Source organism: Scophthalmus maximus, chromosome 10 (assembly GCF_022379125.1).
Source record: "Scophthalmus maximus strain ysfricsl-2021 chromosome 10, ASM2237912v1, whole genome shotgun sequence".
Taxonomy (NCBI): Eukaryota; Metazoa; Chordata; class Actinopteri; order Pleuronectiformes; family Scophthalmidae; genus Scophthalmus; species Scophthalmus maximus.
Genome location: NC_061524.1, coordinates 15,809,083 through 15,831,146, shown reverse-complemented (window position 1 = coordinate 15,831,146; position 22,064 = coordinate 15,809,083). Strand labels below are relative to the sequence as shown.

Here is a 22,064-nt window from a genome sequence, read left to right as displayed (position 1 = left end):
TAATGTCCACGTGATTTATCATTGTTATAATCAGATTAAATCATCCTCACGTTCCCCCCCCCCCCCCCCCCCCCCCCAAAAAGCGTGAGTGGAGCAGCGGAGCGTTTCGCACAACCGTGGCATTTTCCATTACACTGTATATATGAAGTCAGATCTCGTTCCCTTTGGTGCAGGCACTGTGCACAACAGCATTTCTTCATATTTAGTTTTCACACCCACGTTCTCTGCTCTGTCAGTTATTAAAAAAAACAGAAACATCTAGCCCCATTTATCCATCATATTTTATTCAACAATATAATTTTTTTTGCTCCTCAGAGTACAATCAATATAAGGTACATATGACAAAATATATTTTAAATAGAAGAGAAAAAAACATTAAGGCATTTCAGTCATGACAGCATGACTGATTAGTGTTACATTATTTTATTTTTTTGGTGTTTATACCTCTAAGGCACTATTGCATGATCACTGCTGAAACCACATTAAAGACTTTTAGGCAAAGATGGATGACTTTCTACACTTACAGTACAGAGTGCTGACAGCAAGTTGGTTTCCGATGTGTTTTTTTTTTTTTTTTTAGTGCAGTGAGTCCAAAGTGTACAGTGTTTCAGCAATAAGCCAGAGCAGACACGTGGAGTCACGAAAGGCAAAGCACGTAGTGAAATGTTACTCTTCTTCCAAAAAAAAGTGTGGTGGCACTTGTATTAACATTTGAACAATCCCCCGTTTCACACATGAACCAGATACACGGCAAAGCACTGTAATTATCTTTATCACGCGAGCCAGCCGCCCCGGTGCCAGTGTGACTTCTTGCCTGGGACCGGCATTAGAAAGCCCAGCGGCTCCTCGGGGGGATGACTGTGGCACCAATGAGGGGTCAATTGGCCAAGGTGTGCTAGGAAAGCCGTCATTTCCTGTGCGTGTTGTCGAGTTCAAGACTCTGTGTTATTGCCTCTGTGACCGAGGGCTGTGAGGGATGGTATCAAAGAGACGCATAAACAGCTCAACCACATCCACTGAACCTCGGGCAGAGAACAAGCTCCGTCTCACTCTTTCCCTTTCTCTCCCTCTGTGTTTCACACTTTCACTTGCTTGCATGCAAAAACAAAGCCAGACACACACACACACACACACACACACACACAACACACACGCACGCGCACACACACACACACACACAGATTTGTTACCTTTGTATGTACACGACTCAACTCTTGTTAGTGAAGTCCATGAGCACGAAGCCTGTTGTCGTCCAAAGTTTAGCACTCTCTCAACTCAAACAGGCAAATTCCCTCCCCTTACACTTCTGAACTGTTCTGGAAATTATTACTCATGAGTAAAACTGTACAGTTGCATGAATAGCGTGGCGCAGCAGCACTAACCCCCTACAACATTCATCAACCAAAGCTGTGATAAAAAAACCCAATTTTTTAAAAAGACTTCTGTATCAAAAGAAGCTCATGCTGGATATTTGTACATGTACATTAATAAAGAACATTTTTTTTCTCTCTTTCTTTCAACGGCGTGCTTCGCCAGTGCACCAAGGTGACAGTTCTGGTCTGAACAAAGTGATAAATGTAGGTGCAGCTGCATCAAAATTTCATCCCCAGTCGGGATGTGGCCTCTTTTTCTGAGTGCCACCGCTCTGTGCCTAATTGTTTTTGGGAAAGGAAGTGGCAAATAGACACACTGCAGGGGAGAATGCTGCACGCAGCCTCTTCCTTATTTCCACTCTGTCCAGCACCTTTGGGAGAAAAGATGCCCAGTGGTCACATGACAGAATGGACTGGTCTGTCTTGATCGAGCCAATTGGAGCTGCTGCGCTGCCGTACGAGTCGTGGACATCCTATGTTATATGTGGTATGCGTGTATTTTAATGAAAATGTACAGTATTTTTATGCTGATACAGGCATCTGCCGTGCTACACTGCTATGCGTTGCTGAACCAGACTTATGTAGGCTGTGGGGAGTTTGCGGCGCTCAGAAAGCGTAGGGCCCGACGATGACGGTGAGCCGCAGCAGCGAGCTGGAGCGGTAGTTCATGGTCAGATGGTGAGTGATCATCTCCAGGTCCACGACGTACTCCCTCGGGCCTGACAGAGTCTTGGTGAGCACCAGCATGGCACTCATGTTGCTGGAACGCTGGAAAAAAAGCAAAAGAACCATAATCGGTCAGCGTGTAAAGCATGTGACTACATCCATACATCTGTTTTGATACTATATTCGTATTGACATGGATTGAGGTGACATTTTGTGCATTCAGACATTCATGATCCCCAGAGGATAAATGCTCCCGATACTGGTAACTAGCCTTTGGCTCACCGACGATGTGCAGCCTAACAGAGGAGTATTCATGGCTGTTGACTCCAAGTCATGTTTAGAGTGAATGATATCTTGGAAATATGGGGACAGAGCATAACTCTAACTACTGCGTTACGGTACAGGTGCCAGATGCTAATAGAATATCAGGTTTGGGTAAGTGTACAAGGTGGAGTCCGAATGAGGATAATAAAAATATAAGTCATTGAATGGATTTGGCTCGAAACAACAGGTTTTCAGAGCATCATGACACCAGCCGTTTAGTTCTTGATCCATCTGATTATCACCTGTAACACCCTCCGCCAGAATTTTCATGCCAGAAAAAAAAAAAAGGAAGAAAAAAAAAAGATTCCCATCAGCTCTTACCCGCAGGAAAAACTCCCCCGCCTCGTTCCCAGCTTTGATCCTGAACGTGTTGTGCGTGTTGGAGTAGATGTTGGTGGCCTGGATCTGGAAGATGTCGGCTGGCACCGTCCGGTCCGCCTGGATGCTCATGTATTTGTAGACAATTGATGGCGGGAGACCCTGGCACTCGGCCTGAGAGCGGCAGATACAGCGGCTGCGAAAGCAAACGCACAACAATCACGGAAACCTCCGCGAAGCTGGCCGCATTACGGAACAGTGAAACCAAAGGAGCGGGAAGATGTTTACTGACTTTTCGGAGGTTTTGGCGTAGGGCGCCTCACAGGGGTTCCTGGGATAGCAGCGGAATCCTCCGTAATAGTTCCAACACATTTCATCATCTTGGCAGTTATGGGTCCCCGTCTCGCATTCATTAATGTCTGGTGATTGGCAGAGTGACAGAGAGGGAGAGAAAAACGAAAAATACGATTTGACCAGTCAAAAATAGCTGAGGGACGATGCTCGTATCCTCCACTTCCCAAACGTGCGCAAACTCTGCACACCTCCTGGAAGCTGAGCTGTGAAAACACAGTCAAGGGTCAGGAGTGCAATTTGGGAATGGCGTTTTTAGGGTTGTCGCTGCATTTCTTTTTTGTTTTTAGCAGCTGTGAAGATGCAAGGAAACACCAGAGGGAAGCCCCACACGGGCCTGACTGCAGCTCTCTCCCTGCAACGCCGTGAAAATAGTCCGATCAAACGTGCCCCAAACCACAGGGCTATTTCTGGCACAGCAACCTGGATTCATCACCAAAGGTCCCCCTGACACAACAGGCCGAATTCATGGCTCCCCCTATAAAGCCTGCACCTGACCGAGGGGGAGAGGAAAAAATAACAGCCCACCCCCTTGAGAGGAACGCCGGCGCGTCAAATAAATCCACTTCAAGAAACCGACATCATGCATATAAATTCACAGAGGTGGCACAGCAGGGCAACACAACGTCGCTGTGTGTTTGTGTTGCCGAACCCTCCGCATACTTTCCATGACAGTGCGGCTCGAAGAGTGGGCTCCATTCCTGCTCGAGAGGTAGAACAGCCGACGATAGCAGGAATGATCAAGTTTCCCTTAACAATTATCTTCAAAGAGTTCAGGAAAGGAAGAGCGGCAGGGGAGGGAGGGGGGAGAGAGCTCGCTTGGGAAATGTGTGTGTGTGTGTGTGTGCGTGTGTGTTGTGTGTGAAAACAGAGAGGAGGGCAAGATAGATAAATAAATGAACGGAGAGGGGATTAAAAACAAAGATTGATAGGAGGAAAAGGGAGAGGTAAAAGGAGGGCCGCAAGTACCTTGACACAACCTGTTCCCCTGGAGCTGATATCCCTCTGGACACTCGCAGGAGTAACTTCCTGGGCTGTTGATACACTGGTACTGACACATGTAGCTGGAGAAGCTGCATTCATCAATATCTGTGCAGAAAAATACGATCGCACACACGCACACACACAAACAGGATAAGGCAGTGCACTTAGGAAATGGCAATGTGGTGTGGTGGTGTTGATGTGGTGTGTGTGTGTGTGTGTGTGTGTGTGTGTGTGTGTGTGTCCACCTTGGCAGGAGACCATGTCCTGTGCCAGCTCGTAGCCCTGGTCACACTGGCACAGGAAGGAGCCGATCAAGTTATAGCAGTGGTGCTGACAGGGACTCTGCACATCACACTCGTTCACATCTGGAAGAAAAAAGGAGGTGTTTTTACATGTATGGATTTTAGTCAGCATCATAACTGGCTCATTCATTTCACACAGGGTAGTTGTACCCCGCTACAGGTCAAAGGGACGCAGAGAGAGAGAGACACACACACACACGTACAATAATGCACATGCAGTAACATACAGTGCATGCAGTAATATACAGTATGCCCAAACACACACACTGTGCCCGAGTCAAGAACGTAGCCGGGAACCGGTCGTGGGTTTTTGACGGATTTTCCTAAATATGTTTCAGAGATAAACAGCCCTCCGCCGCCGCGCAGCATTTTCAATAACTTCCTTTGACTTCGGCGGGAGATTTGCCGCGCGGCTCAGGTTGCACGGTCAAATCTCATGATAGCCCTGAGCCTCGGCGCGTTCAAAGCAACGGCCTGTGCCCCTTTTGTTTTGTCAGAGCCATTGCCCTGACCTCGAAATATCTGCATCCTGAGAAAACCGCGCGGGGAATGAGGAAAACGCGGCGAGCGTGAACAATAGGCTTTCATAAAGGTAAACTTCAGCTGACATCTTATTCATGTCTAAGTCATTTAATAGCCCACTTCTATTCGTGCATTTTTTTAAATGAATTACACATGTTACTGTACATTTGGTTAGGTTTTCATGTTTTATCATGTACACAGTACATTAAATTCTCTTTTGGCTCTATGTGTGAGGTTTTGTCCTACTTGCATTTTCAGTACGGCACTCTTTTACCGAAAGTGAGATGTAAATATAGGTAATTATGATTATGATTATTATGATTATTATTATAGGCAGCTGTCGATTGTATAATAGATCACGCAAGCAGCAACAGGCTCCCGAGTCTGTTAAAAGTCATCCCGGTAATTGGGCAGATTAGGTGGAAGACTGCTCCGACACAAAATGTCTGACATGGCTGCCTGTGAATAACAAGGCGCTGACGCCAAATGTTTCATAAAGCGATGTTGGACACACAAACACACATGAGCACACACGCGGCTCTCTCGGTGACTTACCAACACAGCTGTGGTTGTTGCTGGCCAACTTGTGACCTGCGTTGCACTCGCAGTAGTACGAGCCCTGGGTGTTAACACATCTGTGCATGCAGTAATGGGTCAGGGCGCACTCGTCCCTGTCTGTGGGAAAACACAAACACGCAGATGTGCGAGGCGGAATCAGCGGAGGTATTGGCGGAAAGAGATACATCACGGAGCTTTAAGGCAGCTGATTAAAGACCATTTCGGAGAGAGGGTGTATATTGCGAATTGGGAATGACAGCGGCTCACCGACGCAGTGGTCTCCGTTCCTCTGGAAGCCTGGATGACACTGGCAGGTGTAGGAGCCTCTGGTGTTGTAGCACGTCTGATCGGGGCCACACGTGTGACTATCTGTCGCACATTCATCTACGTCTGCCACAAAGACACAAGAAACCCGCTCGCGTTGAGAGGAGGGTCCTCGAACCGAATGTCTGTGACCGAGTGCAGGGACACATGCGGTAGACAAAGCAGGGCGACATTTATTGCACCCTGCGATCTGTGGTGTGTGAACGACATTCCGCAAGACGGGAAAAAATCTGTGATCGCTGACACCATCACATCATATCACACGTGAGCATAAACACACATTCACACAGACTGCAGGCGATTAAATAAAGAGGGCTTTTATTTCGCAGCTCCGGGTGGAGGGGGCGAAACACAGATTACATCTTCTACCAACAGGACAGCTTCTTGAAGGGGGAAGTTTGTGTGTGTGTGTGTGTGTGTGTGTGTGTGAAAGAGGGAGAACGAGTTCAACTGATAAGTCATGCGCTTTCTCCCATAACGCCTCGCTCTCTCCTCTCAACAGACATCCATCAGGCCAAAAGGACATATAACCCAATGCATTTACTCTCAGTCCCCCCCCCCCCATTAATTAGTCATACACCGCGATACAAAGCATTTTGATAGTTAGTATAAGAATATTAAAAACATAAAGCTGCAGCCTCAAAGATGCAAAAATTCCCAAATCGTTGTCTAAATCTGTACATATATCCCGAACTGATTTACTGATAAACATGATTTCAAAAGTGCAAACTCAAAAGTTACATACTCTATTTGTAAATTTAGGGCCAGAGTGCTTGAGATAAAGGGTACTGTACACACACACACACACACACACAAACAACTTCTTTTTTTTGCCTTATGTTATTAGATAAGCTTTTCGCCTAAGTTTAAATTTTCCATCTTGGGCTTAAATCCATGACACCACATCAGTAGAAAAATTGTTCTATCGCGTTGATCCTATGACAATTTTCGGTTTGTCTGGAGCCACAGCCACTTACAGAAAAGCGTTTCTCACTTTAACCCCCCCTCGCTTTTTTTCCTGAACTTCTATCTTGCTCTCTTTCTGGCACGCACACACACTAACACACACACACACACACACACACACACACACACACACACACTACAAATACGCCCGTACTGTATATTCTCATCCCTGTGGGCCCATCAGCAGTCCTCCTGGGTGGTCTGACACAACCCATCATATGCAGACAGCCAGTGGGCATCAGTTTAAGAGCATGACAGACAGTTCTCCTCAATACCACACACACAGGAAAGGAGGGGGGGGGGGGGGGGGGGGGGGGGGGGGGGGGGGGGGGGGGGGGGGGGGGGGGGGGGGGGGGGGGGGGGGGGGGGGGGGGGGGGACTCTGTCTGCATTGTGATTTGACACATGCACAACCTAAAAATAATAAGAGGAGCCTGGAAAAACTTAAAGATGCAGATGTCCTCCCTCGCTGGCCGTGCTGCCTCGATAGACACGTCGGTTTTTCATCCCTCATGCGGGATTGAGATGAAATGTACCTGAAGTAACATCACTATGGAGTCTGCATTCACAGAAAACACAACTGATTGATAATTCCAACCAATGAAACGAGCACCTTGCTGCTACACAGCGTATGTACACCATCCAGTGGGAATGGTGCTGGGGAGAAATTGGCTCGATTTGCTCGTGAACCAAAAAGGTGGACAGAGGGTGAGTTGTCTTTCTAACCTTGACAGAAGGAAAGGGAAGAGGGCTGCACTGTGTTCGGCTCCACATGGGGCGAGGTGATACGACGAGCTCAGTTCATTATAGGGACAAAACCGGGGGCTTATCTGAAGGTGCACCTGAGAGACAACAGGTGCGAATGGCACAGAGGGAGGAATGCCCCAGACGAGGCTTGCCGCTGACTGATCCGCTTTGTGAAAGGACAAAAGATAAAAAGCAGTGTTGTGCTAGAGAATCGGTGCTCTGATGTGGCTTGAAAGGCATGTGGGAAAGTGCACGCGCCCAGCCGGCACCAAGTGTCCGTGAGAAACCGAATGCTTGGATTGCAGCAGTATCGCATTGTGGGATACTGACCCGCTTGCAGAGGGCCAAAAGCTTCATGATATGGCTGCAGGTGGCCGACCTGTAGCAATCCAGTTCCAGCCACAAGGTCAAGAGATCTACCTGGCCTGGACGTGGACTAGAGATTTCTCTATGTGGCGTGTATGGCCACAGATAGGCAAGTGCATCCGAACTCAATCGTGTTTTTGTCTTTGATTTGAGATTGGAGTAGGGTTCATCAGGACGTCTGGGCGACAATGCAGAGGGTATATCTGAACTCCTTGTGTGTGTATATGTACGCAGCAGCACCCAACAAAATATTTGAATGAACAGCAACAAACAGTTAGGCAAGAGACGGCAACAGCCAGAGGCCGACATCAAGCCCCTGTGAATCACAACCACACCCACTTCCTGGAGGTATTCGGGTGATTCATGGAGACTGGAAATGCCTTGCCTTCTGGCAGCGGATTCTGACAACGCACGAGTCTGAGGCTCCCGATAAAATAAAGTCCTGTCTGTTGATGCTGTCGCAGCGCCAACAAGCAGACAAAAAGGCCATGATACCATGTGAATCGTCATGGTTTTAGGGGCAAAAGCCTGACTATGGCCAGTATTTGGTCGCGGACCAAAAATGGTGGACACATTTATGACATTTTTACCTAAAATATGCGGGGATCAGCGAAGATCATTTTAATCAACTGGTTTCAACTTTTTATTTTCTTGGACGGGATAAGCGTTGGCCTACACGTACTGTAGCGTACTGTAGTCCGACTGATTGCAGTTGGCACACCTGACATTGTCCAGACTGAATTGGGAACCAAACCAGAGCCGAAGGTGGTCCGCACGTGGCTTCAAGACTTGGCGGCTACAAATCAGCTCCTCATAGCGGGATTTGCTCGTCTTCTGCCCCGTTGGTGCCGAGCAGAATTGAATCAGGTGGACTTTGAATGATTTTTTGGAATAACCGACATCGAGTTTGACAACATCCGTGCCACTGTTGGGCGGAGTGGTCAGGGCTACCGGGGGAGATGTGAATCATCGTAGAAGGTGTCGCTGGTGCAGGGAGAACGAATTCACTGCACATGGCCATTGGACTGTTTCGATGCAGTGTTGCTTCCCAAGAAGTCCTGTGAACAGTGGAGTCCGAGTTATCCTCGCTCCCTCCAGGAACACTCGGTGAGCTCTAAATAAAAGCATATGTGCTGAACGCCATCCAAAGGTTCATTCACGGGAATATGTTGTGGTAACTGCTACTTTGTCACTAAACCTTGAAGAAGCTGCCAATACAAAAAGTTACACAGAAGTGTGTGTGCGCGTGTGTGTGTGTGTGTGTGTGTGTATGCGTGGGGGTGTGTGCGTGCGTGTGCGTGTGAGTGTGCGCGCGCGTGTGTGTGTGTGTGTGTGTGTGTGTGTGTGGTGCCTGCTGGCGGGCTTTCAGGTCCCATAAAGACTCCACAGCTTACCACATGCAGCACAGTCTATATAGTTTACACAGGAAAACAGATTTTACTGCAGCAAGTCATCAAATGTGATGAAGTGTTGCGTGTGGGGAGAAGTGACTCTGTTCTCTGAGGTCAGAATATTTCTTTTATTTCATTTGACACAAGTTTCTTGTAAACGCGGGCCTGCTGCAACATCACAGGGAAAAGATAAGGCTGTCCAGCAGAAGAATGGAAGATGTGGAAGGGAAGAATGAGGAGAAAAGGGTGGAGGCTTTTTCCCCCCCCTTTTTTCTTTTTTTTAAACAAAAAAGGGCTTTTTAAGATTTGAAGTCAGATTTACAGCCGCGTGTTCATGTGTGATGTCAGAGTTAAAAAACTCCTTGCTTTTCAGGGAGATTAATTCTAAATGCCTTGCGGGAGCTGGGGGAGTGACTGGGGATGGCGGCAGCTCAAAGAATGTGATTGTGTGTGCACGGACGAGTGGGTATGTGTGCATCGGAGGTCCTGTTCGAGCTGTTTGAACATTGAATGGCCTTTTTCGCAGAGCTTATGTTGAACCCAATGGCATGCTACTCTGGGACGAGATGCATGTTTGATGTACAGTATATGAACATGTGTGGAAAAAAAATGAAATACATGTTGGTCCAAAACGGGGACAAAAAAATTGTTTGGCCTGAATTCAGAACAATGTGTTATTTGCTCCAGATTTATACTGACATGACAGGGCTTGTTGTAATTATCACTTGAGAGCATTTAGTCTTGTTTTCACTGAACCACTGCAATGGAAAGCAGGAGCCGTTCCAAAGAACAGTTGGAGCCATCCTGCCGTTGGACAGCATCTCTGTTTCCCTCTGATTATTGGATAATTCAATCTTTGGGAAAGCAGGGTGCAAGATGCCCAACGTTAATAGCCCATAAAATTTCACAGCCTCAAATTCATCAACATGTCGTACCCCGACCCCTTGAGCGTTTGGTTTTGCCTAACCTCAGACACCTTTAACATCACCCCTCTGAGCAAACGCTGCACTGCAAGTGTGTGTGTGTGATTCTCTCTAAAGTACAATGTGAAGCGCAGCTATCACCATCTTCAATACGACCTCGGGACAAATGGGAGTGGTGGTGTTTCCCGTTCGACGCAAGTCCAAACACAAAGCAGATAAGTAATCGAAAAAAATTCAAGACACTCAAACTTCATCTTCTGTGTATTTCCATCCGTATGCCGGAGACAAGAAATATTTCCATGCTCCAGCTATTCACACCACTCCCAAGATTCCCCTCTCATCGCTCTCATTGTTCAGGGGGGAACAGGAGTTTTTAGTCATGTTGACATTTATTAACTGATTTGTGAGTTTGTTCCACACACTTCTAAAGGTCGGGCAGAGTCTTGACGTTCTTGAAAATCCGTCCAGTGTGCCAGCTACATTCCCAACTGATAATAATCCTTCCTGTTACCCTGAAAAACCCCCCAACTCTGCTGTTATTCCACCTGCGGAAGATCAATCGCCCCTGCCCGGCCGACGGTAGCCATTTACAGCCTCCGTCGAAAAAATGTGCGGCATGGAGGGAATTGAACCGGCAACGCCGACACGGGCGGGTCAAAATACCACTGCGACGACAAGAGGCGAGAGAGAGAGTATGAGGAGCGCAGACTCTGCCAACGCATTGCGAGTGTCACCTCGGCTGAGCGCAGCGGTGATTTATTGCAGCGCTGTGTCCCTTTCCATCATGAGGTAAACGGAAAGATCAACACGTGCAAGCGCATCAGAGGAGGAAGCAGCTGGCTGCCGGACAGGCACCGGCCTCTGGGAGAATAATAACAACAACATTAGGCACTCACACCGAGGACGCACGACAGAGCTGCTCCCCCCCCCCCCCCCCCCCCCCCCCCCCCCCCCCCCCGTGCTCCTCTCTGCCATCGTTGATGTGATGGCAGAGAGCAGCCAGCAGCGAAACCGCAAGTAATGACGGCAAAGCTGTACAGCAACACTGCCCGGGCCAAAAGAGAAGGCTGCCTGCAGGATGAACTGAAAAGCACTCCACAGTGTTAGGAAACTGATGATGTCCGTTGAAACGCAGCAGGGCTAGAAGTCCCCCTCCGACATTTATTCTACGGTTCCTCATGTCATTTGCCGATTTAGTTCAAGGATGTCATTGCCAACGTGTTTTTCAGTTGGACTAGTTTTAATCGCGATCTCCACAATCGCGATATCAAAAGCATGGTCCCATAGAGACACAGTTGTTCAAAATGCATCCAGTAATTAAAAGTGCATCGAGGAATATGATGCTTCTTTTTCTCGTCAGCAACTTTTGCGATGTGTTGCGACACATCCACTGGGCTCTGGCACAGTTTGCGGACGGAAAGTGCGTTTTCCGAGCCAGAAATCTCAGCAATGGTGATTCACTAATACTGACTTGGAAACATGGCCAATTCTGATGTTCCAACGTTACATTTTTCAGTTTTTCCAAATCAACACAAAACATAACCAGAAAGCTTTAATAGGGATCCCCTGAATCTGGTTATGAAAGAATTTTGTCTGAGTAGGATATTATACAGTTGAGAAATAGAATTGTCAGCGCTCTCTGGTGGTCAAAGTAAGTAATGGCTCCATTTAGGGAACTTAAGTGAACATTTAAAGGGGCAGTAAGCGATTTTGGAGAAAGCTTGTCTCTCTCTTTGTTGTTGTCGTTGATGATTGTCCTGCACTGGCCGGGCCTCGGACCCGCAGCCTCGGGTATGGGAGACCGCCGCGCAAACCCCTGAGCCGAAACCCCTGAGTCGTAATGCGTTCGCTAGCACGTCTTCGGGGGGGGTCATGTTTACAAACTGCACACGCAGTGTGGCGTGGTGCGGTCCGCACCATTTCTTTGGTGTTCAAATTTACAGAGCCCGGACTGCGCCAAACACACAGAAGCGACAGATAGCGGGACTGTGAGGTATGTTATTGCAAAACGAGAGAGGGGTATTAAACAGATCAACAGAACAAAATAATAAACCAATAACATGTCTACAGCAATGCTAGCGGCTGGGCGAGACAAAAAAAACGTTGTTGAGATACTACAATCCTGCCCAAAGTGGTGAGCTGACGGGCCGACCGACAATGCCAGCCCCAGAGGGCGATCTACAATCACAAGGCTCAAAGATGAAACGCTAGTTGAAGTAACAGGTGCAATCTGCGAGACAGTGAAAATCACAGGGCACCAGGACGGTGGCAGAGCAAGGACACACCGATGCAGGACAGTGCCAATCCTTAGTCTGAGAACAGCTGGAGGAGAAGAGCTTAGCTGGTAATAGGGGGGTCCGACAGACACAAAGGTGTGCCTCGGGTGTCTTCTTGTTCAAGTAACCCTAAACAAAGTGGGGCAGTTTTCATCAAGCGGGGGGGGGGGGCTTCCTGTTTGATCCCACTTCCTCCCGTCGAGCGGCACAGTCTGTGCAGATGGTTTCGATTCATGATCCTGTGCATATTCTGCATTGTGTTAAACATCAGCGTTGAAGTCTCCAGTCTTGTGAATCCCGGATGAATGTTCGGAGGGAAACAAACACGAACGGGATAACATCTGAAGGAATCTCCTGACAAAACTCGTATCACTTTTTGTCGGTGGAATGGCAAAATGAAAGACCGTTATCTGGGGGCTTGTCACTTCAAATGCAAATGTCCGGATGGGACAACACAAGTGGAGCTATGAAGTTGAAATTCTTAAAGGTCAAATCGCGAGAGCCCTCTGTCAGCGTCATGTCGTGCTCGGCAACCACCTGGCTCTCTCTCTCTCTCTCTCTCTTTCTCTCTCTCTCTCTCTCTCTCTCTCTCTCTCTTTCTCTCTCTCTCTCTGTCTCTCTCTCTCTCTCTGTCTCTCTCTCTCTCTGTCTCTCTCTCTCTCTCTCTCTCTCTCTTTCTCTCTCTCTCTCTGTCTGTCTCTCTCGCTCGTTTCGTTCTGCTCTCTGCATTCCTGCTCCTCGCAGATCGATCCGATGCTTATCTGTCAAGGTGGTGAGTAATTCCTACCATCACAAAAGATGGGTGCAATCGGAAAAAAAACAACCGCCACTGACATTCCAGGAATATTCCTTCCAAAGTGCATTGCATCTGCATGGAAAAATGCCATCGCATGTACCCGGGCCTCGTTTCGGAAAAGTACACAAGTTCCCTGTCACAGAGGGCTTAGCGGCCTTATTAGAACATACTCAGGAAAGATTTCCAGCCACTGCGGGTGAACAGCATCCAGACGGAGCAGAAATTAGTCAGGCATGTAGGTGGTACTGTGGCCCACATGACCTGAGGAAACCAGACAGGTAAACAGGAGTGGCGTGTCCTTTCTCGTCCCGTAGTGCGGCGCGTGAGCGTCTAATTTAGGGATGAACAAAATAAATAGGCAGAAGCTGAAAGTACGTAAACTCAAGACTTGTGAGGAGAATAATAGAAGCCACGAGATGTAAAAACCTGATATTTAACGTTCTCTCTGACCGACACTACATGTACCAACAGCCAGCGGAAGCACACAGCTGAGTTGGCGCTTCCAAAACACGAGGGGTTCGCTCTCCAAACAGTGCTCAGCTGTTCAAAATCAATGAATCATAAAATAACCGCTTTCCACTTTTCACCAGATTTAAGGACCGATTCGACCGCTCGGTTGATGGACAACCTTCGTTTCTCGGGGGGGAAGTGAGCTCCACTCTGATGAAAAATACGAGTCAGTGAGCGTACACAAGAGTACAACAAGCCTCTTGTGGGCATCTCCCGGCGCTAAACACAGTAAGCGTGTGTGTGTGTGTGTGTGTGTGTGTGTGTGTGTGTGTGTGTTTGGAGGGCGGCGAGGTCATGGAAATGCGGGGCATCATTAAGCTGTCACACTTACAGTAAGAGTTCATAGTTTCTCTGTGTGGCCAGGCTGGAGTCGGGAGCCAGCTTCCCCCCCCTATGTGTCACTGCAACAACACACACTTAGAGTCGGGTTCACACTCGGGGCCAAAGGCTTTATTACATTTTGCAATAGCCATTCACAAGGGAACGCATATTAAAGCTACATTTGAAAGGGAAAATAACAGGGTATGGTAGCATTATGTAATTTGTGGTTTGGTTCACTTTTAATCAGCATAAAGAACAGTGCACTTAAGAGAAGCTGTTTTGTTTGAAACAACTCGATTTTTTTGGGAAGAATTTAAGTTGTGCTTTGGAAAATTGGCGCCATTTCATTGCGGCGCATTGAGCCGATCTCTCAACTATTACTGCCACACACTCAGCAATAAATCACCCAAACAACTCACCAGCAGAACAACCCATGACGTTGGTACAACCTGGCTTGGTCAGTGCTCCGGCACTTCTGCGGTAATTCCCTCAGTGTCAGCCTTTCATCTTCCCCTTTGCCCTACCTGACTCGGCACCTTGGGTTTCCTCCGCAGAGCGGTGAGTTAGCTGGGGGGAAGGAGCCTGATGTAAGCGCTATTTGATACGTTGAGGTTTCCCCTCCTTTGAAAAGCTAATGGGAATTCCTATGCGAGCAAGACACCAACCGGCGCAAAAAACAGCCACCGTGGAACAGAAACAGAAGAGAAGGGGGAAAAAAAGAAAAGGACAATTCTGCATCCAAGAACAATTGGCACATTGTGGCAAGTTCAAGGTAATGACAGAGGAACCAGAGACAGATGTAAACAAAGATTATATCACTCCACCAGCAGGAACATACACCCACAGAACGGCACGAGATGCCTTCCAGTTAAAGAGCGCCTGTCGCTTCAAAGCGGCAGCACTGACAGCAACAGCCTATCTTTGTTTGGCCCATGCACCGGAGCGGCACACCAGTGAATGACTTAAGTATTATACCCAATGCCAGCTCGCTTATGTAGTCACTTCAGCTGATGTGCTGCCATGTTTTACACTCTAATAAAACCTAATTGGGTTCCAATTCAGAGAAACCCATAAAGCACCTCACACATATCTTTTGCCCCCGGGTGTAAAAATCAATCAGAAACGCGTTACTCTCGCCGGAGCGACTGCGACCGCAAAAGGCCTCACCACGCAGCCACTCGCCACGTGCCTCTCCGCCCATGGCAAGAGGAGCGTCTGACCACTGAACACATCATGTACTGTATGACAGCACGCTTTGTCTCACATTACATTCACAGAGCTCACTCACTCCACATATTCACGCACGTTTATCCCCGTGACCCCTTCGCTTTCTCGCAGGACGAGGGAGGGTGGGGGGGGGGGGGGGGGGGGGGGGGGGGGGGGGGGGACGAAAAGATGTGAGAGGGTTACGAGCGAGTGCTATCTGTCCCTCAGGTGCAGCCTGACTGAACATCTGGGCACCATTTCGCGCGCACGCGTGTGTGCGTGTGTGTGTGTGTGTGCATGTGTGTGTGTGTGTGTGTGTGTGTGTGTGTGTGTGTGTGTGACACTCCCCATTTGAGAAGATCAAAGTGTCTCTCTTAAACACTGGATAATACCCACATAGCTCTATGTGAGCACAGAGCATGCCACTGTGTTATAAAATCTCCTTGATTTTATTCCTCCTCCCCCCCCCCTCGGATGAGAGGACCTCAAACCCCAAAACGAGAACCAACCATTTTTTTTATAATTTAGGACGACGGTGAACTCCAGCCCAAAAAGATCCCGCAGCGAGCTACCAAAGAGGTGGTGATGACATCACAGAGAGAAAAAGTGAGAAGCTTGCGACACATCTGGCAGCTACGCATGGTTTAGCTGTTCATGACTGTCAGTGAGATGGATGAACGGTTCACCTTTGGAGCTCTGCTTGTTCGAGCCTCTAAAGTCATTAGCGAGTAATTATCAAATACCTACATAGCTCTGCAAGAGCAACACCCAGGCGGGTTTTTCCAGGCAGCGGCGACCGCACCGGTCCAAGTGCAACACTCTCTCAATATCAGCGCTTAAGTTCCGCCAGTGTATCGCGGCACACACGGCGGTCAGTACAATGGAATTCCAATCTGCCACCACATTTCTAGGGTGTAATCTGTTTCGCGAAGGCCAAAAAGTCTTATCTTTAATATTCTGGAACGTTTTGAAAGTAACTTTTTTTTTTTCTTTCATGGAGAGAGAGAGAGTGTGGCAGCCATCTGTTTTGCACTTATCCCATATTTTGTGGTCACACCTCTACTCCTGCTGACAGGGTCCAATTTCTCTCCTGAGGACCTTGTCAGCATCATTCGCTGAGATGTGCGGAACTGTCTCCAAGTTGTTGTTGTAAAGCAGTTAAAAAAAAAAAAAGGCTACATACATACAGTATGATATTATACAGCTGAACAGAGAGAGAGAGAGAGAGAGAGAGACAGCGGTTGCAGGGCAGCTGATCTCACCTCTGCAGAGGTTCTGCTCATCCGCAGTGAATCCGGGCGCGCAGCGGATGGTCCGGCTGGGCTGGGGGACCCTGGGGCCGCCGGAGAACACCGGCGGGACGTGAGGCTGGCTCGGCGGCACGGGGGGGACGGAGTCCGGCAGCGGCACCTGCTCGCCGTCCTTGCTGATGTAGATGACGGCGCTCTTGGGGAGGCAGAGGTATCCGCCAAAGTGGTTGATACACTGCATCCCTCCCTTGCAGGCATCATCCAACAGAGCACACTCGTCGATGTCTGGGGCAGGGAGAGAGAGAAAGACATGAGATGTGGGTATCTTCTGCATTTCGGCTCGGCTACAAAATAAAGATGGAGAAATAACGATCCAATCAAACCCAGTAAGCGTTAAAAGCCTTACACATGGGAAATAATCAACCCTTAGCATTGAAGACGTTTGGTCATTTCCTCACCTCTGCACTGCTCCCTGGCTGTATCATACTCGTACCCTTCTGTGCACTGTGAAGGACAGATATCACGGCTACAGTGAAATGATTCACAGTGTTCAATGCCATCAGGTGCAACAACATTTAATGGGCAGAAACATGAAGCCAATTAAAACACACACACACACACACTAAATTGTACAGCAATTTAAGACGTGGCGGGTTGTGTCAACCCCGCAGAGAAACCCCCTCTCGGGTAGAGGAAAGACAAACGGATTGACTCACAGTGTAGGAGATGGGCTCCTCCGCCTCCTGGGAGAGGACGTGCGTGAAGACGGCGCACAGACACACACAGATCCCCAGCATGTCGGCCACACGTCGCAGGAGCACTGGTGTGCGGGATGCAGGCGGACCAACTGGATGGAGAGTCCGAGATGAAATTATTTTTTGCTGTTGTTGTTGCTTGACAAGCCTACACGTTTTTTAATACCAGTCATCACATCACTGGTGGCATTACTTAACGAGTCTCGACGAATCCCTCTGCTGGCGTGATGTTTGTGTTGGCACCGCTCCAGCTAAATCTGTGACTTCGGCTACGTGAAGTGGTTTGGTTTTTTTCTTCTTCTTTTCTTTTCTGCTCTTTTTCTCCAAAAGGATTAGCGCGTAATGCGCGTAACGATCGTGCGTAAACATGCCCCTGTGTGTGTGTGTGTGTGTGTGCGCGCGCGCGCCATCATGTCATTAAAATGAACGAGTTAATCAACCGTGCAGAGTTCGCTGTTGATTAAAAACTCTTGCACTTGAACAACACGTCCAACACAAACGAGCTGACCGATCACGCGTGTCCCCCCCCCCCGATCCTCGCCCCGATCCTCGCCCCGATCATCCCCGACACTTGTTACCGGACGACTCCCCGAAACGAGTGATCTTAAAAAATCATAAGACAAGTGCTGCTGCACCTTCACTTAAAACCCTCACTTCTTCTTGATCCTCTGTCCCCTGCGTGGTGTTTTGTCACCGTTATCTGATCAGCAGCTCCGGCATCCCGCGGCGCTTTTGGCGACGTACCTGCAGTTACCTGTGGATCCCCCGACTCCCCTCCGGCGCGCCGAAGAAAGAAAAGACGTCCGGGGTTTGTTTTCGTGGGTTCTTTTTTTCTTTCTTTTTTTGCTGCAAAGTCCCGAGCGCGCGCCCGAAGCAGCCTGCGGATTTGTTCCTCGTCGTTATCCCGCGAACGGCGCAGTGGGCGTCGAGTCGGCTGTCGGAGTGCGAGCTGCGCTGGTGATGAACATGCGCTTGGCACACTGCGACACGCTGGGGGCGGTGTACCGGGCAGGTTGAGCCGGGGGGGCGCAGTGAGCGCTCGGTGCGGGCTGCAGTGGCTCCCTCTATGGACCGACGAGTGGTGAGCGTGAAAAAGGTGATGATCGTGCGGAGAGGGCGACAAAATCAATGGACCTCATCTGTTTTTCAAATGTACTGAAAAAGCCATAGTACAAAGTTAGAGGCGAATGCTTTGGTTTCACATGCAGTAAACCCTGAACCTCTGATGTAATATCCAACATAATACACTCTTCAGTTGCATCTGTTCTTATGTTATTTCCCTTTAACACATCCCTTATTTTTTTGGATGATTTCAACAGTTTCCTCTTCAGAAATCTGGAGCCATACCCCCCCCCCCCCTTTTAAAATCTATGGCTCCACAGAGTTTCTATATGCCCTCTACACCTATTTTTTCCACAGATCTGCCTCTTTAACCTCTGGGGGTCATAGCATTCGACCCCTTCCGAGCTGCGAGCGACTTCAGTGCTCGTGTGTGTGTACAGTACATGTAGCGTGCTGTAGATAACGTGTGTGCAGCAGGTGGTAGAATCAGATCATGTGTTAAGACCTCTGTCAGCAAACCACTAAATTAGCCCTCTACATTTCATGGTGTTTACAAGATGCCTGCGCTTCAGGAACATCTGCTGGAATTGGCACCGCGTCCTGGATTTCCCGTGGGTGGAGAGACAGCAAGGGATTGTGTTTGTGTGTGTGTACTCATGTACATGTGCCAACAGCTTGCTGATATGAGTGGATGGAGATGGACTTGGCACCACCTCCTTTAATGCTGACCTTCCTCACAGGGTGTGGATGAAAGATAGATTCTGCATGGTGCCGTATCCTGTAGGTTTCGAGTCAAAAATATTTTTCATGGCAAATGGTAAATTCCTCTCTTCCAAGACTCAAATTCAGTGTTTCATCTTTAATGTCTACATTTAGCTACGTGTACCAGGTTCATTACATCTGAGTTCTGGTCCTGCACCGTAGTAATAATGCCTGCTTACATACCAATAGAGTATGGCATTGGAATAAATCATATTATATGCAAGTACATAACATCAAAACATGGGTGACCCACAAAATGAATGTGCAAACAGCTTGACTTTTCACCAAAAGTTTATTTTACTTGGCAAGTTGGACAACAGATGAACAAATAGATAAAGGAGTTGAGTAATCAAAGCTGTTTTGAAACAGTTTTTAAGAGATTAATAGAGGATTTTTATCTTGTGATCTTTGAGAACGTTCCCCTTGGTCCCATTCCTCACTGAAACCAAAACGAGACAGTCGTGCCTGCAAATCAAGGCGAGACTGAAGTGGGTGTGTCCACCCGGGTGCATCTCTAGGTGTTAGAAAGTCTCCACAGCAAAGTTACTGTTGTCAAAGCAGAACTTTCTCACATTATTACAAATTATTGGTCTCAGTGATACAGCGGGGGGCATTAAAACTGAATTTGTGCAGAAAAGTTGCAGCAACAGTGAGAAAAAAACAAACGTGTGACCTCACATGACCCGGGTGTCCCATCTGTACTTAGAACAGGGGAGGGTGGGCCCAGATGTAATGAACATACGTTTAAATGTCAGTGTGATAGATTGGACCTCAGATTAACATAAATACAGCTTTGACTTCCACAACATCCCTATGATCATCATTACATAATCCCCCAGCCCACAATGGTGACTAACGAACATTTACACAAACAGTCCCATTCTGGGGTGTGGTGAGTGTGTAACGTACATTGATGAGAATCTTTTCAACGGTTCTAGGAGCAAAAATATGATTTTCAAACTTTGTACCATTGCACATTTTTCCAGAGCCAGCAGTCAGTGACGTTTCTTTCGATGCTGAAGGCAATGCATCAGGTACTGTTGGCTCTAGAGCATCAGCCAATCAGTTCCTGATGCAGTATCATCCACATCAGAAAGCTCTTCTTCGCCCCGACCTCACTGCCGGGGCAACACGAGCTGGAGAGTTCACAAAACGTTCAATATCTCTCCTTATGATGAAAGGAACAATCGAAAAATAACGCACACTCATAAGAACAAGCTGCTCTTACTCCTTTCTACCATAACACAATAGCCCACACTGTACAGTACACATCACTGTAAGTCAAGATGGCAGCAGAAGCATCTGGAAAGAGAATTCATGCAAATTCAAAATGGACATGCATTATGAAAGAGCTGCAAGAGATGAGGCTGCACTTCAAAAGACTTGTCGAAAAGATTCTTTTTTTAAAAAGTGGGGAATGGGGACGGCGAGAGGAGGAAGAGCAGACAGCGAGGGTGTCTGTGAAATGTGCTTGTGTAATTGCAGTGACATCTTCATTGAGAGCCCTCCATCTCTTTCCTGTGTGCTCCAAAGAGCGTCGCTGACGCCAGTCGATGGGGAGAGCAGCCGAGGCACCGCGTTTAGCATAATCCCAGAGGCCATTGTGAGAGCGGCTAGTGAACGACTCACAGTTGCCAGCTGAGATTTCACCAAAACACAGCAGAACACAAGGAGAAGGGGATGAGATAAGAAAGTAAATCTGGAGGCTGAGCAGGGGTATGAGTGTGGAAAGGACTCAGGGCAAGAGACGGGAGGAATAGTAGTGCTAATGAGTAGAAAAATATATACATATTACAATACCACAAATCTTGAGTTGTATTTTGAATATGTGGGTCTTTTGCTGTGTGGTGGGAGTGGCAGGATAGGGGCGGTTGTGGGTTTCTGTGGTGAGCGTGCAGTGTGCATGGCATCAAAGAGGCAAAGTGTGAAACATGCTTTCTTCCAGGTGGACTGCACCTGTTGGCCCGTATTCAGGACAGTAACTCAATAATCTCGCCCCCTTTTTTTCTTTCAACCAATCGCCTACTGTTTTGACTTGTAACAGTATAGGCATAAAAAAAAAGATTAAGCAAAACTGTCACATGGCAACATTTCTCCCCTTCCGCAATGATTGTTACCTTAAGCCAGAGTGTGAAATCCTCCTTGATCACCATTTCAGGTAGGCAGACGGTTTTTGAGCCGACCTTCGGTAAACAATCTGGTCTCCCGGCGTGTCGCAGAAAACCCCAAGATGAAAACTTTCATGTGTAGCCACAGAAACCGGCAATAAAGGCTTCGTAGTTTGTGAAATTAAATGAATACACAATTCTGAGGCGTTTGTTCTGAGGCAAATTAGACAAACTGCAGAATCTCTCCAGGTGATTGTGAGAATATGATGCACCATCACAGTTGCCTGCAGAGATTACCCAGTCAGCCGACAGATTCCCCACTCGTGGGCCGTCTTTTAAACACGGGTGTGTTTAATACCTATGAGAGTCAATTGGCAGCAGATGGTTAACACAGATCAGGATAAAAGACCAAGCTTTGACCCCTACACCCCCACTGTTTCAAAAGGTCCTGTGTTACCATGGTGACAAGTCCGAGGCACGTGCCTCCCATTGTTGAGCAGTATCCTCCAGGGTCAGCGGCACACGCAGTCAGAGGTCAGATGTCACCAAGGCCTCTCACTCAGGTCACCACTCACCAGCCTTTAGCCTTTAACCTCAACAAGCACTGAAACAAATTGAGAGGTGGGGGAGAGAAAGAGAGAGAGAGGATGACATGACAAAATTGACTAAACATTTCTGCATTGTCACATGACAGTTCAAGATATCAAACTTATGTATCTGTGGTGCTTCAGGCGTTCTGTGTGCAGATTACGGTGGGCAGTGTACAGTATGATGGAGAATCACTCCCCATGTTACAGTATGTCTCCCTCTTGTGGCGAAGAACGACGCTTTGAAGAATTTCACATTTCACGTGGACCTGACTGGAAGTGTGGCACAAAAATGCAGAATATGGGAACGTCCTGGT

The 22,064-nt window shown here is 48.0% G+C and overlaps 1 protein-coding gene across 3 annotated transcripts; it reads right to left on the bottom strand.

The window, feature by feature from the left end:
* Window positions 1-545: 545 nt before the first annotated feature.
* efemp1 (EGF containing fibulin extracellular matrix protein 1) lies at window positions 546-18,230 on the bottom strand. Of its 3 annotated transcripts, none has more exons than XM_035606560.2 (11): window positions 17,883-18,230; window positions 17,190-17,320; window positions 16,932-16,977; window positions 16,486-16,758; window positions 5,666-5,788; window positions 5,396-5,515; window positions 4,262-4,381; window positions 4,002-4,121; window positions 2,974-3,100; window positions 2,685-2,877; window positions 546-2,141 (listed from the first exon to the last, which is right to left on the bottom strand). In XM_035606560.2, exons 2-11 carry the CDS (start codon window positions 17,268-17,270, stop codon window positions 1,980-1,982), a joined length of 1,365 nt encoding a protein of 454 aa, XP_035462453.1. In that variant the 5' UTR covers window positions 17,271-17,320; window positions 17,883-18,230; the 3' UTR covers window positions 546-1,979. The 3 variants fall into 3 exon arrangements, with proteins under 3 accessions (XP_035462453.1, XP_035462454.1, XP_035462452.1); XM_035606561.2 differs by having other exon boundaries at window positions 17,983-18,230; XM_035606559.2 differs by having other exon boundaries at window positions 17,973-18,229.
* Window positions 18,231-22,064: the final 3,834 nt, after the last annotated feature.